Source organism: Neovison vison, chromosome 3 (genome assembly GCF_020171115.1).
Source record: "Neovison vison isolate M4711 chromosome 3, ASM_NN_V1, whole genome shotgun sequence".
NCBI lineage: Eukaryota > Metazoa > Chordata > Mammalia > Carnivora > Mustelidae > Neogale > Neogale vison.
Window position 1 is genome coordinate 141,725,999 of NC_058093.1, and position 18,616 is coordinate 141,744,614.

An 18,616-nucleotide genomic window follows, 5' to 3' on the forward strand; every position below is an offset into this window, starting at 1 on the left:
CTGCCCAGGAGTCTCTCGGCTCTCATGCTCAGCCTTTAATTGGTGATTAATCACACTCGGCTTTTGTCTTTTTCTCGTGTGCCTGGCATAGAACTCCAAGTCCACTGCCTTTATGATTCCTATCCCCCCTGACTTCCCAAATGCCTGCTGCGCTGCACCACGCCGATTAGCGCATCCGCTTCCTTTAGCAAGCTGTCCCAGTTCGTCACTGAGGACGTTTTCACAGTTGCATTCCATGATCACCTCCAGCTGCCAATAGGCTCCTCCTTGGTAATGGTTCAGTGAGGGACCCAGCTCCCAAATTCTGTGTTTGTTTTTCGAGATCCTGTTTTCCTGGACAGCTCCTGGTCCTAGCTATCCTGGGTTGGGTTCTAGGAGGCAGACCGACCGTGAGATGGGGATCTGCATATGGGAAGTGTGTGGAGTCGTGTTCTCAGCACTGATGCGGGAGTGAGGGAAGCTGACCTTCTGTGAGTGCTGTGGGGGCTTCAGCCCATCCTCAGGCGAGGGCTGGAGCTGGATGCCCCCCAAAGTTGTTACGAGGCAGAGCTAGAGGGCTGGGACCAGACCCATCACCTGAGATGCGAGATGTGAACACCCCCAGGAGGGTGAGCACGACCTTGGAAGCCCTGGGGTTGGGACCTGGAGCTGGGGAGGGGCAGCTAAGCAGCTCCGGTGGCAGGCAGCCAACACACGTGCTCCCAGCAGACGAGGACACAGGCGAAGAAGCAGGCGCAACTTTTTTTTTTAAACAATTTTTTTTTTCTTTAACAGAAAATGAGACCCGGAGAACTGGTAAATGTCTGAGAAGTCTCTTATTCAGGTTTTTATGGACATCTTTTTTTTTTTATTTTTTTAAAAATTTATTTAACAGACAGAGATCACAAGTAGGCAGAGAGGCAGAGAGAGAGGAGGAAGCAGGCTCCCTGCTGAGCAGAGAGCCCGATGTGGGGCTCCATCCCAGGACCCTGGGACCATGACCTGAGCCGAAGGCAGAGGCTTAACCCACTGAGCCACCCAGGCGCCCCTGGACATCTTTTTTTTAAGTTTTGCCTCCTAGCTCTCAAATGTCCTCTGGCGGAGAAGTCCCGTTTTCTGTAGGTTCAGTAATCGTTACCAGGGATGCCCACCAGTGCCTGGCAGGTTGTATGTTTGAAGCAATTTATATCCATTCAGATGACAGAACAAACCGGACTTCCATAAATTCCTACCTTTACACAGCCCTTCCATCCCCCTAATTTTTATTTACTTCTCAAGTTTCAGCCCAAGTTCTTCCTCTCTGACTTGATTCTACCCAATAAGCATGAATCACTTCTCATGGTCTCGTCGCTCTGCCATCTCTCTTTCCAGCATTTTCCATCAGCATGGTCGCCCTTTGCTAGGTGGGGGGCTCATCAGCAAGGAGACCAGAACGTAGAACAGATGCTTGCCATATACTAAGATTCAGAAATCCTTGTGAACTGAATAAAAATGTTTCTTTGCAGTGTCTTTCAATTATTTGTCAATTTTCACTAAAGCCTGAAGTGCCTCTGGGTGGGTCAAGTTTTAGACCATACATTTCACATTGGGGTAGAGAGAAGTGCTAAGGCATTTTGATACCAGTCAGGACAAGAAGATGTTAGCCATAGAACCTACACATTCAATTTCCTGTGCTTCGGGGGATCCCATGAAACCTACTCTATGACATTTTGTGCAGAGTCTTATTTAATCTTCATGGATGCGTATTTTGAAGATACTCCTATAAGTAATCTAAAATCATCCCTGATGTTAATGTGAGTCTTAAATCTAACAGAAACTATTTCCTTTTTGAGGAATCAGTCCTAACTTCAATCTCTACCATTAGGTGGTCCCATCCACCTGCATTATTCTGGCATTTCTCAGTGTCCACCAGTTTTGGTGAGACGACAGTCACACACAGCAACATGGTGAAAAGCCTCGTGAACACAGGGAGAACCACAGAGACTCCCCCTTGGGTAAATGTCCAGATCTCTTATTGGAGTCTAGGTAGAGATGAAAACACAAAACAAAAATCCAAAGTGTTTTCCAAAGACCACAAATAATTTACAATCTTGTTTATCCACGATCGATAAAGATTTCTAAACATCTACTAAGAATGATGAGCTCACATGCATTGCATGCATGCTTTGTGCCACTCCTAACAAGCATTTTATAGGCATCATCTCATGGATCTAACAAATGCAACACATATTTACTTGATACCCACATTAAATCGGGCATATGCTAGATTCTTGCCCTTGTCTGGGCGATCACAGAATATGAAGGGCTCTTGGCTTGCTGTGTCTTCCTTTTGAAACAAATACAATTTGAAATCTCCAGCCACATCCATCTTCTCAGAATAAAGTGGAATTTTTTAATGAGAAAGAGGGCATATAAATGAAGGCTATATTTTCACTGTTATTTTAATACTCACACAATTGGGCTATGTTTACAGCACGCCTGATGTGGCCCAGCCATGAAAAAACAGGGTTAGATACTTAGAGTACTCAGGATTCCTTTGTCCTGAGGTTGGCTGGAAGGTATGGGCACCATTTGACTTCATTTTCTTATCTGCAGGAAAGAAAAGAATCTGTATCTGTTTGAGGGAAGTATCTGTCCCCAGAATGAATGGCTCTAATCTTGCTGGTAAGAGTGGAGTGAATTGCTTACCTTTTTCCTAGAGATGCACCAGCCTCTCATTCAGGGGGGCAGTAATTAGAATATTTTATGAGTAATTTGCTTAATGGGACTTGGGAAACTAGAAACAATTCAAGTTCAGTAGGCACAAGAACTCTTTTGTCATGCAAATGAATGAACTAAGTATGAAGGAGGGTCTGAGACTTAGGAGAGCAGCCTGGCAGGATGAACATGAATCGAAAAACAAGATTCTGAGATGGGAGCACAAAACGAAGGAAGTGCTCAAAAACCAGTTTCTGTCTTTAAAAAAGTGTACAGAAACAAGAAGTCTAAGCATCCTTTTAGGCATTCACTTTTTATATATAGTGCTGCCTCTAGAAATGTAAGGTTTGATTAAGGAGGGATGATAACCTCCAAGCACACATTTTGTGAGCCTGGTTCATTTAAACAATTACAAGCACACACCTCTCTGCAGTCTTTTTTAGTTTGTAAACAGCAGAAAGAACTGAGCATCTAATTTTTTGAAATTCTTCTGGCTTTTCTTTTTGACCTTTGGTATTTGTATGTATTGACGATCTCTAAACCATTGTGCAAAAACACCTTGAAGTGTCAAGCTTTAAAAATGAGTCTTCTTTTCTCTTTCTCCCGTGCAGCTTGGATTATCTTGGCCTTGTCAAAATACATTCTCTAGTTAGAGGTTGGAAATATTTCCCTCCTGGCTCCAAAGTATTGATTTTCTTCAGCACTCAGCTCTGTCAGTCAGCTGAAGGGGTGAAAGGTGAAAGTTCACCCAGCACTGCTTGGCTTTACCTTCCTATTAATGTCATGCCCTTTCCACATTTGATCAGTTTATGTGATCACCCATCATATAGGACTGGTACTGCCCCGATTCTCCCTATAAGGACGCACTGAAGTCACCAGGAGACGTTAAAGCAGTTCGCGGGATGGACACCGGACATCTGAATAGGGCCGGAGATGGGGAAGAAAAGGACACTTACGTGACGACGGGCTCAACTGAAGCTGTTCTATAGTCTTATGGGAAAATTAAAGACGGACGTTCACAACTTAACAAATAATCCTCCACGAGCAACGATGACCTATTCTGTTAGTCTTCACTTCTCCTGAAAACTAATTGCACCCATTACCTCAGGGATTCAAATTCAACTCCAAACTGGGTCTTAAATGAGTTTAATGATCTTCGTCCAGCGCCCCCTGACTCCGGGGCGGCCAACCCATGTCACGAAATCTGACGAGACAGAACTGGGTACAAGGAAGTCTCTTTAAGAGCAACACAAGGTGGAGAGCAACATGCGTGCAATTCCCCTGCCCAAACCACAGAGGGTGCTGTTGAGTTTCCGGTAGGCGTTGAACCCTCACACTTCAGAACCGTCTTCCTGCTCCACAGTCCTTTGCGACAAGTTTGCCTTTCTTGAAGCGAGCTCCCCAGGGAAATGAATAATTACACAGAAATAGAAGGCTTAACTTGGTACCAGAGGAGGCGGGAGGGGGCCGGTGAAGGGGGAGAAAGCATATGGATTTCAACTGAGAATGTTTAAGAAGAGTGAACAATGTTTTTAATGAGAAAAACAATCTTCAGTACAATTCAGTTTTATTTAACACACATATGTACACAGGGACATTCAGCACATATAGAATCTATTCAGTGGAAATGTCTTGAGAGGCAGACATTTTAATTCATTCGCTGTACACAGTGAGTTCAATCATTACGTTTTCATACAGGTGTCACGTCATGTCATCTTTTGCTTGTAAATTACCAGTGAAGCTGCATATGTCTCTACATTTACAAAGGTAGGTCCGGATACGGTGCCAACAAAATCAATAAGACACTAAAAGCATACACTGGGATGACAATACGAAGTTTCCCTCAGTGCTGAGACATCTAAGCTGTGATGATGAAGTCTGGGGCTGTAGTTAGCAAAACAGCCAAGGGGAGATCTGTGTTACCAAGAATGCAAATACCAATTTAGCAGTTAGTCCAACCACCAGATACCATCCACCCGACTTACAGAGCAGTACTATTCTACTGGCCAGTGATCTGCGTTGTCTGTGCAGACAGAATGTGGGACAGGCTGGCCTCCGCCCACTGCCCCAGTGTTTTGCCCCCTGGGCCCCCACGGCTTTGTTCCGGACCCCTGTGGTGTGCTCCCTTGTGTGTCTCTGGTGGCCTGCCTACTGTCTCACGTCTCTGTTTTAAACAAGTCTCTAAGGTGTACTTTTGCTTCATCATTCCAAAACAACTTGGTAGTCTAGAATAAATTAATCCCTATTTAAATTCATAAAGTTAAACATGTGCTGGGTATCGAGAAAACTTGGGAGCCCACTGGAAAAACCAAGCGCGCCTTTTGTTTACCTCAGGTTTTTCTACCTATATTAAACACAATGGCATGTGCACCAAACAAATACATCTACACTGGAGAGTTCTTTGTTTCTTCCTTGGAAACTACACATGAAATCTTTATAAATACAATGTACAAGCATGCGGCATAAATTCACTTTTAAAAGAATACCCAAAATCTAAAACCAAGAAACAGTACAGGTTTGTCATCAATGCAAATAACATACTTCAGATCAATAGGTAAGAGACATCCTAGTGGTCTTAAATTCTTAACATGTTCCTTAAAAATCTGTTTCAATAAAATGACACGTGGATTTGTTCCTGGACTGTGATTTTTTTTTTTTTTTTGTATATTACATAAACTGTGACAATCTATGCTTTTCCAATTAAATGCTCCCATTATCATTTTGGTTCCTCTGTAAACTTCCTATCTTCTCTGAATTTAACAAATTATTTTCCGTTTTTGCATTTAATAAACCACTGTGCGTAGCCAACCAATCAACAACTAGCCAAATAAAGAAATGACCAAAGCCCTAACTATGTACACATCAAGATTTGTTAAGAGCAATTCATATAAATACAAATTTTATGGATTTTTTCCCCCATTACTATGGGCAAGAATCAGCATAATTTGACATATAGAAAGCGACCTACTTAAAGCTTACTTCGAAATGTGATGGACACTCCCTGCAATGTTTGCTCAAATAACTTGAGAGCCCTCACATTTTCTATATTCTCCTGAATGCTTGGGCTGCAGTTACTAATTTTCTAGGATACTTGTGTAAAAGAAATGTTGTTTTTGTTTTCCTTTAATTGATTGTTTCGAAGGCTGAATTGTAACTATTCTGTGATAACTGACATATGTCATACACATGGGGACTGCAGGGTCTGTAAGGTTTCTAGAGAGAAGGGGTGAGGGCTCTCTTAAAAGGACCTGTAGCAACAGACACAAGAGTCTTATTTAGTATATGCTATGCTTCCAAACTCCGTTCTTTATTATTAAAGTCCACTTAAGAGATTAGTTACAGTGACTGGATAATTATATTAACTAGATCATAAACAGTGATGATTTTTTATTTTAAACTACCTAAATAGAATATTACGCAGGATATGAGCATTTTAGAAGGCTAGGTGTCTGGGAAACTATTTTCTGTATTGAGAAAAGATTTTTTTTGGTGTATTTTCTCATTAATCTCCGATCTGTTAGGTGTTAATAAAGAAGTAGTGGCTGAACCCTAGGAAACTGGAGGGAGTCCTTTCTTAGCAGTCATGGGGGGAAACCCGGCCATGTAAACATGGAATGTTTTTGGTAAACAAGAATATATTTTAGGAGATCCAAAGGAAAATGACTTCGCTAATTAGGACTGCCCCATTACCTCACAACCCAACGGCAAAACCACCAGGTTCAAGCGGCAGCTCGGGGGTGGGGTTGAGCTCCGAGCAAATGCTGATCTGGGCTGGGAACGCGATCACAGTGTTTACTGAGCTGGAGGCTTCTGGTGCGCCCCGTGATGGGAGGGCTCCTAGGGACCGCAGACACCCCACCTCCACCCCTGTCCCTGCCTGGGAAAAACAACCTAGTGTCGGCAGAAGGGCCACACCCTGCAGGGCGGCGTGCACATGCCTCTGAATCACGGGGGACGCGAGCTGGCATCTGCCCCCGAGGGCCATGCAGGAGTGACCCGGCCCCGGCCGCGCCCCCAGGCGGCATGGTGCGGGCAGGCACTGAGGAAGGACAGAGGACTCTCGGCTGGGACTAAGGACGGAACTCGGAGGCGGCCAGGGCGGCCGGCACCCGCGTTAGACCATGAAGCGGTGCTCCTTCCCGTCGTGCGCCATGAGGATGACATTGCGGTTGGAAGTCCAGATGAGGCGGGCCAGTCTGAGGGCGTTGTGGGAGCCGGGCGAGGCGGGCTGCACGGGCGGCACCTGGTAGGTCTTAATGCAGCGCAGCTGGGGGGCCGAGTTGAGCATGCCGATGCTCCCCAGCAGCGAGGTGTTCATCTGGAGGGACACAGGGACACGAAAGCACACGGGTCACTGACGGAACCCTCTGCTGGTCACCCTCTCAGCCACGGTGCTCATTCGCATTCATCTGGGAGTCTGTTCTCAGCCCCAACGGGGCGCCTCTCAGTGTGTCTGACACTGCGCTGGGCTGTTACAGTAAATGCATAAATCCAGGGGAATCTGACTTCGTGGGTAGAAGCCGGCAGCGGGAGAGGCCATCAATCTTTAAGAAGGGGGCTAAATTATAGATGTTAACAAAACAGCCCGGTCAGACAATCTCTGGCAATTGCGAGCACTTCCCAGGGCAGCCCTTTCTGTTCCTTCCCACCAGGGCTCCCCGCACCCCCCCCCCCCAGGACCAGTCCGCCCACACACCTTTGCGGACTCCCAGGTGGCTCCGTGAAACAAAGCAAAGTGGGCTCTGTCCCCGAATCCAAGCGCAAGATGTGGTGACCCTCTCTCCCAAGTGCCTGTACCCACACCTTCCCTCCTCACCTGCCTTCTTCACAGAATTCAGGCTCTGGAAAGCTCTAGTTCAATCTGAGGGGAAACCTAGAGTCAACTGCACCTCAGCACCGGGTCTGTGGCTCGCCTTTTGCTGCCATGCCGAAGGGAGAACACTCCAACTTTACTGGCAATACCTTTTTATCAGTTGATTTCTGCTTTTTGGGATTTGGTTTGAATCTTAAGTTTTCTTAATCTGTTCACAGCAGTGAAAAATAACATGGAAATCATGGCTTGTGAACAACTATGCGTTCGGTCCAAGTGCTAAATACTGAAAGGCAGTTCATCTCAGTGAACCGTTACCTGAGCAACAGGCTCTGAAGAATCCTGTAGATTCGAAATATCAGTTAACATGTTCTTAATATATGTTTTTTTGGGGGGCCATTGAAAATCCCATAGAAAACATACTGAAAATCAGAAAAGGGGTTTCAAAAATAGTAAATTTCTTCGCACTACTTTTCATTTCCAATTCTTCTAGCCCATATAACCCCCATCTAAATGCATACGGTTCTAGGGGTTTGTGTAAGGCATGCAGATTATGATTCAGTGTATCCGAATGGGCGACACATGAAACCCTGGCAAATCCTAGGACATGTACGATGTGTTACTGCTGACCTCATGCTCTGCATTTGGATCAGTGCAAAACACAAGCCATTCTTTTCTCTGGCCCTTCTCAGCAGCACGATGGTGTCAGAGGGCGTAAATCATGGCATCTCTAGCAGGACGCGTGCAGGCTCCACTGACATTTTCACAATTTAAATCATCTTGAGTAATAACCCTTTTAAGATGACTAATGTTACTGATTTTCCTGCATTAATAATAGTGCCGAACACAACACAGAGGTGAAAAAAAATCACTAGTGTACGAGGTCACATTTTAAAACCAAATGTATGGTTATCATTAACTCTTTCTGTTAAAGTTAACATTTAAAACTAGAAAGTATCTTTCTGTCATCCTCCAGAAACTTCTTTCCTTGCTTCCTTCCCCCTCCTTTGCAAAAACTCATTAAAAGAAAAAAATCAATGTCTTGTTGCTTTCTGAAGGTTCCCAAATAGTTTAAATATAAATAATGGTGGTGAGCTCGATTTGATAGTCCTTACTTGCACAAAAAGTAACAGTACATAATAATTTAGTCCTCTAACAGAACAGATCCAAATGATCCAGAAAATTGGTGGTTGAAATTAACTGGCATCAACAGGCACACTGTGTTTAAAACACACACACACACACACACACATACACAACACACAAAACCCTCATTTCTCAGTTGATAAATAACTACAAACTATTTTTCATTCTATATGGATTTTCTATGAAAATATGTTTGAAGCTTGAGTTCTGCTGGTGGCTCCAAATGCTAAGGGTACCCAATGTGCTCAGCCACTTCCTTATTTTTAGTTCTTTCCTGCAGAATTTAGCCACATACCAGAAATGTGTTGAGGGCCAAGGGGCGACAGGGAGAGGGTACCTTATTGGAATGCCACAGATGGAAAAACTTCAACAAGTCCACCATTCCATCTGGGCTCTCCTTAAAAGCTGAGCCAGCCCATGAATGACTGATAAATCATTTGATTGCAAACGCCTTCAGAAGGGCCACACAGCCTTCCCACCTCAGAACGGGGCGACGTGACGTTCTGTGTGGTACGGCACTGTTACAGATGTGCGGCTGGAATGATGGAGACTCTGAGGTCAATGAGAATGTGTTGCTCCTCAGACCATGCTTTGCCTATGACCTCCTCAGAGTGGAGATGATCTGTAGTAGTAACAGCGAGTATTCGTTTTTCCAAAAAGCTCAACCACTGAACGCTCATTACAACAACGAACCATGCTGATATTTGGTATTAATGTTTTCTTGACCAGTGACTGTCAGACAAACTATGTGAAAGGGGAATCTGAGCCTCGAATGAATAAAAACTACCTGGAATTAGAGTACTAATTATTAAATTAAATTAAATATTAAATTAAATATTTAAATATTAAATAAAAATTAAATTAAATATTAAATTAAAACTAAGTAAGGTTTTTTCTTGATTACAAAGATAATAAATACTCATTGTGGAGCATTTGACTAATAAAGAGATGTATAAAATAGAAAGCAAAAGTTCCCTGAAATATTACTTCCCAAAGACAATCACTAACATTGTGGTAAACTTCTTTCCTACACCTCCAAGTATGTGTACATACAAGGAAAGGTGGGTTTCAGGAATTTTATGTAAAACAGGCTCATATCAGAAGGCAGTCTCACAATCTGCCTCTTTTACTCAACAAAATGTTGAGAACCCTCTTTTCAGGTTACTGGCCATAGATTTACAGAATCCTTTTTCAAGGGCTGAACAGGATTCTATTTTACAATGGAATACATAACCATATGGGAAACCAATATCCATCCAATATACTTCTGGCATTTCTGAGAGAACACACTCACTCCTTGGAGGGTAGTGCTGAAATTGGGGGGGAGCGTGTGTCATGGGTATACTTGGTTTTGTTACTCAACTCCCCTTGTTCAAATACCAGTGGAGGCCCTGATGTGAAATATTCCACTTAAAGGAATCTGTTGTCAAGAGGATCAAAGGGTTTGGGAGACTGCCTGATGACATCATTCCAGAGCTGAGTTTGTAAATAACTAGAAGGCACCTTTGGTTTTTCCCTTCCCTTTAAAAATAATGCTTCACAAAACCAGTTCTGTGAAGATTTTTTCCCGAACACATAGAAACACATACGTAATTCATCAAAACAGGAAGTGTTTTAATGCAATTCTTAGTGTAAGTAATGCTGCACACAAACCTTTTACTAAGTCTCACTTGAGTAATTATCCAACCAATATTTCTCATTAACACTCATTTCTCAGCAAAGATTTTAATAGCTCATAGCTTTTGTAAGGTCCTGTATTAATAAGACTTCATTAAGTTTTCAAAATATATTACAGTACATTTACTGGAATAATATAAAAGTATTATCATACATCATTAGAACTAAACAATATGTATCTAAATAAATCAGCAAAGCCCATTTTGGGAGAGCAGCAGGAGATCTAACAATGCTTTCTAGACTCTCTTTAATCCAAATCAACCCCCACCTCCGGAAGAGAGTTTAATGTATTTTCTTGATAAAGCAGAAATGTTTCAGAGCCTTCTGCTGAAATTTCAAGACCCAAAAGGGTACAATTTAAGAAATGGGCTGCATTTTACATCCTGCCATTGGGTTTGGAGGCTAAGACTTGGGTGTTGCCTGAGCTGCCCCCAGGCTCCATGCACTGCCCACCTACACGGGCGGACAGCAGGAGGGGCCCCCGGGAGGGGAGCAGCGTGGGCACCAAGGAAGGAAGCGTGCTGTGGCTCCACTGTGCGGGCACGACCACGCTCACAGATGCGCAGGTTCAAGTGTGCTTGGCAAAGGCCAGGGGCAGCAGCCTGAGCCTGAAGAGTAGAACCGGAAGAGAAGGATCTCGAAAAGCTACCGTCTATCTAATGAATGATCTCGAGCTCTAAGCTGAGAGGGGATGCTAACCCTAATGCCCTCAATGCACAAGGGAGGAACTTTGATAAAAACAGGAAAAAAATTCAAGGAAGGGACGAACATATCCAAACAGAATGCTGAACACCTAGATAAGGAGAAAAAAGTTTACCATACAGAAAATCAGGACGATGTTGGAAACAGTTTCAAAGCTGGCTAAGTTAGGAGGTACTCCGTTATAAAATGAACTTTTTTCTTTCTGAGAAAGTCAAGTTGGACAAAACCAAAAAGATCTGTTCTTGTTTACTCCACAGAAGAAATCGCAGATCAAACCAAGCTCCTTGAAAGCAGGGACCTGTGGCTTGCTGACTCCGTATCCCTAAAGCAGGGGCCTGCACCCAGCGCTTCAACGTCATTGAATAAATGCGGAACGTCATTGAATGAACGTGGAACTTTCTATGCAGTCCTCTTGGATTCCAAGACAGTGGGGAATAGCAGAAAATTTCTATCAAAGTACAGGTGGTTTAGAGAGACCACAGTATAGAAAGACAGTTGGTGGGGAAACCCTTTAAAGAAGCATTGTTGCAAGGGTCCAGTGCATGGACCCAAACGGGCGGACGGTGGGACGGCAGCAGCACAAACCACAGGCCCCGCGGTGGCCCCCTGGGAGAAATGGGGACTGGGGAGCTCTCTAAGGAAAAGAGTTTAATATGAGCCAATTAAGATACTGGAGATATATTCTGGGAGAAAAGATAACGAGAAAATAAACTGGAAAACTAAATTAGATGAAGAGCAGGAAAAGTCTGTGACAGATTTGGAAGTTGTCATGCTTTAATAGCATGTTGTTAATTAAGCAATTTATTGTATCTGTTTTACATTTTATTAGATATTGATTTTTTTAAAACCATCAAGTTGTGCTGAAATCTTATTTAAACTTTTTTTTTTTTTTTGAGCTTTCAAGGCAATAAACCAAGTCTCATAGAACATACTTGCATCCTAGGAAAGTAAAGGTAACAACCAAATTTTAAATTGGCTTTTCATGAGGGAGGGAGTTGATAATATTTAATTTTTTTTATAACTATCAGGAGGAAGATAATTAGAAAAACGGGATGGAGATTAATCACTGAGGATGAAACAAGTTCTACTGTAAAAATTAGGTGCTCAAAGTTAACATGCATTTTAATCGGAATTAAACACGGGCATCCTCATGAACTGCCACTCAACGATCCTCAGGTTTTTAAAAATGTTTTGATAGTTTAGGAATGAAGAGCCCTATGTGGGAAATTCAGAATGCAAACAGAAATGAAATTCCATACGCAGGATATGGAGATAACCCCCTGCTGCCTTTCCCCCATGCCCCCACCCCGCTGGAGTTGTCCATATCCTTGCACAGTGCCTCCCTTGCCCGTGCCTTTATGGCCAGGCCCTCCGGCACGCCGTGCCCTTGCTTCCTCCTGGAAGGCTGCTCCCTTTCCCTAGATCTGCCCCACCTTTACCACCTGGCCCTTCTTCAGTCTTATCCTGTCTCCGTTCAGATGTCACTTCCTTGAGAACGGGTCCCCCAACCGTATTCTCAGGCTCCCCTCTGTGTTCTAATTGCTTGTCTATTTCCATGTGTCTCCCTCAGACCTCCAGCTCTGTGAGAGCAGAGCCCACTCTCTCCAGATGGCTAACTGTATTCTCAGCGCACCCTGCATGCTAGCATGTGGCACAGAATCAGTCAGCAATAAACTCGTGATGCTTGCTGGGAGAGCAGGGGAGGGCAAGAGGAAGGGCCGGTGGGCAGACCTAACAGGAAGCCTCTCTTGGCAAAAGCAAATCATGTGATACACTTCAAGATCCTGTGGCATCTACCCTTACCTGCCAGAAAGAAATGTGGCTGTCCGTATTTGAGTAGGTGGCAAGATATCGTCCATCAGGAGCAAAGGCCACGGCCGTGATTGGTCCCTTGTGTCCATGGATTGTCTAAAATAAAATGCACTTATGAGCGGTCTGCAGTCCACAGAACTACTGCACATACACGTGCAAACACACATACATGTGCAAACGCACACACATGTGCAAACACATTCAGTGTTGAACGAGCTATGTCATGGAGATCAGATACCATCATGCTCTTGATTTATAAAATCAGATTAGAAAAATAGGGAAAGCAACCAAATTTCTCTCGCTGATACATCCAAGGGCTTTATTTAATTTTGTTCTGAAGAACCGGCCTGTATCCGAGTTGGGAGAACAGGATGAATCCAAAGGAAAAGCGTGTATTAATGGGTGAACCCATGTGTTAATTCATGTGTCCATTAGAGGGAAGAATTTTATAATTAATTAGGAAGGGAAACAAGTGATGACCAAATCAGTGTAGGAACCTCACTCGTCTGCAATGAGAACCAACCAAAGCTGTATCCTAAGAGCCCTGTTCTGGAAGGAGTTAAAAACTACAATTTCAACCCTTAATAATTATACATTTTTCATGTTTTATGCTTCATTTCCCACCAATAACACTGTATTTAAATGCATATGGCTGCAATTAGTAAACGTACGCACACGTACCTGGTGGCGGTTTGAGGACATATATAAATCAAATACTATTAAAAACAGGTTAACAGGGATAATTTTGAGCCTCTGCCAAATAGCTATTATTGATTTAACCATGAATTGAAAAAAGGAATTGTATTTTAGACTAGGTCTATGATACAAGGTCTTTACTAATAAAAAATTACACTCAAGTTTCATGATATTAAATTATCATAAATACTGGCATACTAAGCAAATTAGCATAATATTGTATTAAAGTCCTTTCAGTCAACTACTAAAGGTCATACCTCTACCACGTTAACCAATATTCACTCTACTTCCAAGCTGTGGGTTAGTCTCCTCCCTTTGTCTGAAAGGGATGGAGAAATATGTTCTCTCAAACTAAGACAAAACCAGGAAGGTTTATTTCCATCTGCTATTTTTTGATGAACAATTGTGAACCCTGAGTCCTGGCGGGAACATCAGGCTCATTAGGTGATTCAGCCCCACACATACTGTAAACGTCAGTAAGAATAGTCTCCTAATTCATAATGAGTGATTAAAATGAGGTAGGGAGGGAAGAGAGAGGGATGGGGATACAGCCTGTTCCTCAGTTGTTCTTTGGATTTTGTTCTTTCCTGTTATTAGACTTTCCGGGCACTGTGGGATCCAAAATAATGCCTGTTTTCTACACTCAGAGAAAACATGTTCTACTGGTAACACACTGGGCTTTGGGCTGGCAGAGAACGCTGCTCTGAGTCAGCGGCCTGGCTTGCGTTCAGGCTCTACTGCTTGCTGAAGGACCCAGGGAAAATGACGTTAAGTTGCTAAACCTGAGTTCCCACGTCTAGAAAGTGGAAATGACGATGATGATAATATTGATAATACCCACCTCAAAGAGCCCTACGAAGATTAAATGAGCTACTAGGGATGTAGCACTCTGTACAGTGATGGCACATGATAAGAATCCAATAAGTAATATTTATGTTTGTATTAGTCCTCCTCACATAAAGATGACCAGACCTATAGATTTGAAAGTTGTTTAGGAGAGTAGACCTTAAAATGTTCTCAGCAACAACAAAAAAAGAAATGTAATTATGTGACAAGATGGAAATGTTAGCTAACGCTGTGGTAGTAATCATTTTTCAATATGTAAGTTTACCAAACCATCACATGTACACCTTAAACACATATGTTACATGTCAACTGTATCTCAATAAAACTGGCAAAAATTATCAAATGTAAACAATCACAAAACTTGATTACCTGAGTATACAATTTAATGAAAAAGAGATGCCCTAATCATGTATCCCAGGACCAGTATCAGCGAGCATATGAGGTTGTCTAAAAACAGATTTCATTTCATTAAACAGATATGGGAACTATCCATGGTGCTAGGCCACTAATGTGCTAAATTAAGCAATGGGGTGAGCATGCTGAATAATTATTCTGCCATCTACACTAAAATGAAAATTATTGTGGATGAGCGTAAAGGGAAAAACTGACAGTTTCCACTTACTAGGTCAATTTAATGAGATCACTGGAAAGCATCTTTAATTGTTTTTTTAAAATCAAGATTCAGTTCTGCTAAAAATGTGAAAGCTTATGGGGCCAATTTAAAGCTATGTGATGGTAAGACAGTTGATTAGTAAGTCCTTGCTTTAAAACAGAAGTTGCAAAATGAAGACTCTTAAGCTAAAAGCAGATTGTAGATGTGTGTGGTTCAGCCTGAAAGATGTTTAAAAAATGTTTTCTGGGTCCACATTCTAATTCATCAGATATGGAAAATCAAGATTTCCAGCTCTCCTGAAAGACCAGAAGCTCTGGCAATCCTGGGTCTTTGTTTGCATGTGGCCACAATAGGCAGGGATGAGGTGAGATGGCTCCTTCGGCCTGGACACTTGTCCTCCATGTCCTCAGTTCCACCCCCCCCCCACACACAAGAGGGGCTGTGCAGCTAACACAGGTTGCCTGGGTCCCTTATTTCCTGCCTGGTCTCCTGGCATTTAATGCAACCCTTCCATTAAGAATACCTGATTTAAAATATTTTCTTCTGCAAGAAATAAAAAGCGTTGGTGGAAATGCAAAACGGTATAGACACTATGGAAAACAGAAGGGAGTCTCCTCAAAAAATTAAGAATAGAAATATCATATGATCCAATAATTCCACCACTGAGCACTTACCAAAAAAAATGAAAATACTAACTCAAAAAGATATATGTCCCCCTACGTATACTGTAGCATTATTCACAATAGCCAAGATATAGAATCAACCTAAGTCCATCAATAAATGAATAGATAAGGAAGATGTGGTGTACACACACATGCACACACGCACACACACTAATATTACGCAGCCATAAAGATAAGAACATACCCTTTGTGACAACATGGACAGACCTAGAGGGCACTATTCTAAGTGAATTAAGTTAGACTGAAAAAAAGAAACACCATATGATTTCACTTATATATGGAATCTCAAAGAAAAATGAACAAAAAGCAGAGTGAGACCTATAAACATAGAGAATAAACTGATGGTTGCCAGAAGGGGGGCCAAAATGTGAGAAAGGGAGTGGGACTTTGAGGCTTCCAGTTATGGAATGATTATGTCATGGGAATAAAAGGTACAGCAAAAGAAGCACAGTCAACGATACTGTAAAAGTGTTGTATGCTGAGAAGTGGTAGCTTACCTGTGGTGAGCACAGCATAAGGTATAAATTTGTAGAATCACTATGTTGCACACTTGAAACTAATGTAACACTGTGCATCGACTATACTAAAAAAAAAAAAAAAATCCAAAAAAACCCAAAATAGCTTCTTCATGTACTGGGGTCCTAGTGTGCACATAAAGTGTGAGTAGACTAAAAGCTCCTCTGAGAAAAGTTAGCCCTTCTTGCAAGCCCCCCAAAGCCTAGCCTTGTGTAGAAGTGGATGATCCTCCTTCTGGAGTTTGGGCCCCTAGATCTCAAAACAGAATGTTAAACCTGCCCGCCTTCAGATTAGCACTCATCCTTCATCAGCAACCAGGACGTGCTTCTGACAATAAGAGCCCAATGGTGAGTTGGCCATCAACCAGGAGGTCCAAAGGATATTCCAACCCAACGAATGTACATGAATGTACCTCCCTGTGCAGCTAAGTCAGTCCTGTTGCAAAGGCAGAAAAAACAGACATGGTGGCTCCTTCAGAGAAGTCTTCATGAACTATTTTCATAATATGTTTTCATCTTTCACAGGGGGTGGGTATTTAAAACATTTGCTTCACAATTACTTTTGTGTCAGCTGAGGATACTCTTCCTTACATTATCCAGTGTCTCTCACAGAAGACCCTGTGAATTAAATGTCAGCTTGGACTTTTCTGCCAGTAACATCTTTACCTTTACTCCTAAATGTTGCTGCTTTCTTGTATCATGTCACAATAATTACATAACCTTAACATGTGTTTGCGTTACCGCCAGGACGTGCATGTTCCTCCTGGGTGTACAGTGTCAGTACATCCTCATTTCACAATCCTTGTCCTCCTTCCATTTGTTGTTGTTGACATCCCATCAGACACTGAACTGCATTTCTTTCAAGTCTGTTTTGGGCAAAGGGGCACTACACTTAAGTGTATACACACCACATGCACACGTACATGGTTAAGATACTGCTAGGTGCTGCACAGTGTATCTTAACGTGGCCTAGAGAAAATCCTGAAACACAGACTGCAGTGTCTGCTTAGAGACCTGTTGTCTTGTGAGGAAGCAAGGACCACTCACGGTAGCTCAGTTTGCCATATCTGGTGAGTTCAGCACAATCTCAGTCTAAGAGCTGCTTCAGAATGCAATGTCATGGAAATGCGGCCACTGTCTTTGTTCTGAATTTCTGCACTTCTCAGATCTGTGCAGGCACCACCTGAACTGACTTTAACCTCCCTTCCAGCATTAGAGATGCAGCTGTGCAGGGATCTCAGCGAACTTGTTAAGTGCTCTGGATGGGGCAAACCCCATGGCTGGCATCTTAAATGCTGAACGCTAAAGAATATTTCCCAGAACAACAGGTTCCAAAATAAAAGGAGGTGTGGTCTATATTTATATGCAAATGAGCATCCTTCCTTGTTACATTTTTTGTCAAAGTAATTGCTGTCTTGAAAAGACAGAAATGGAATATAAAGAAATTAATCTAATTCAAGAAGTGCTACGAACAACAAAAGAAATCACACAATTACCCCTAGCAGGAGACAGAGTGCTGAACTGTTAAACACCCCCTCCTATGTTTCTTACCAAAGAAAAGGAACTGGGAGGCAGGATTAATAATGAGCAATGCTTGAACTTGCCAAGCAATTTTAATAGGCACTTTCCATGTGCTCTGCAAAGAAACATAATTTTAACCCTCCTATACAGAGGAGAAGAGGCATGGATTTCAAAAATGATATAGTCAGAGCCAACAGGAGCTGTGACTAGCTAGGATACTTTCTTTAAAACTTCTCTTTACATGATCGGTCTCTTCCTGGAGTTCTTGACATTCAGCTTCCAAAGGACATATCTGAGAACCAAATCCAAAATGTAGGACTCTATTAAACCTGCTTTAGAGACTGAACAACATCAAAGAGAACATTTTATATTTATTTGCAGGTCTCACCACTTTTTTTTTTTTTTTAAGATTTTATTTTATTTATTTGAGAGAGAGAGACAGTGAGAGAGAGCATGAGCGAGGAGAAGGTCAGAGGGAGAAGCAGACTCCCCATGGAGCTGGGAGCCTGATGTGGGACTCGATCCCGGGACTCCAGGATCACGCCCTGAGTCAGAGGCAGTCGTTTAACCAACTGCGCCACCCAGGCGTCCCTCACCACTTTTTTAAAGGGGAGGAAAAAAACCCAAACAAAATACTTTCCTACTTTTGACATAAATTGCGAAGAAAAGGTTTGCTAAAGTAGGTAAGGCTTTGTTATCATGAGCACCATCACAAGAAGAAGGTTTATGAAGTACAGACCACATAATTTACATGACATGTACTAAAATGACCTGGTAAATAAAAGAATTTGGACCGGACCATCAGAGCCTCACCTGAGGTCTGTAGGGGCTGAGAGAGAAGGCAGCTACATTGGTTGTAGGCTTTTTCCAGGGGTAGTATGGCTACTTTAGGATTAAGATAGGCAATTGCAGGAGGAGG

General features: G+C 42.6%; 1 protein-coding gene across 2 annotated transcripts in view; it reads right to left on the reverse strand.

Annotated features, from left to right (window-relative positions):
- Nucleotides 1–4,226: 4,226 nt before the first annotated feature.
- Nucleotides 4,227–18,616, reverse strand: part of WDR7 (WD repeat domain 7) — a 367,702-nt gene continuing 353,312 nt past the window's right edge. For both annotated transcript variants that reach the window (XM_044242906.1, XM_044242905.1), the window contains 2 exons: nt 12,815–12,919; nt 4,227–6,994 (listed from right to left, as the gene is read on the reverse strand). In XM_044242906.1, the coding sequence (XP_044098841.1) occupies nt 6,791–6,994; nt 12,815–12,919 (309 nt within the window). In that variant the 3' untranslated portion in view covers nt 4,227–6,790. The remainder of the gene's footprint in view (nt 6,995–12,814; nt 12,920–18,616) is intronic.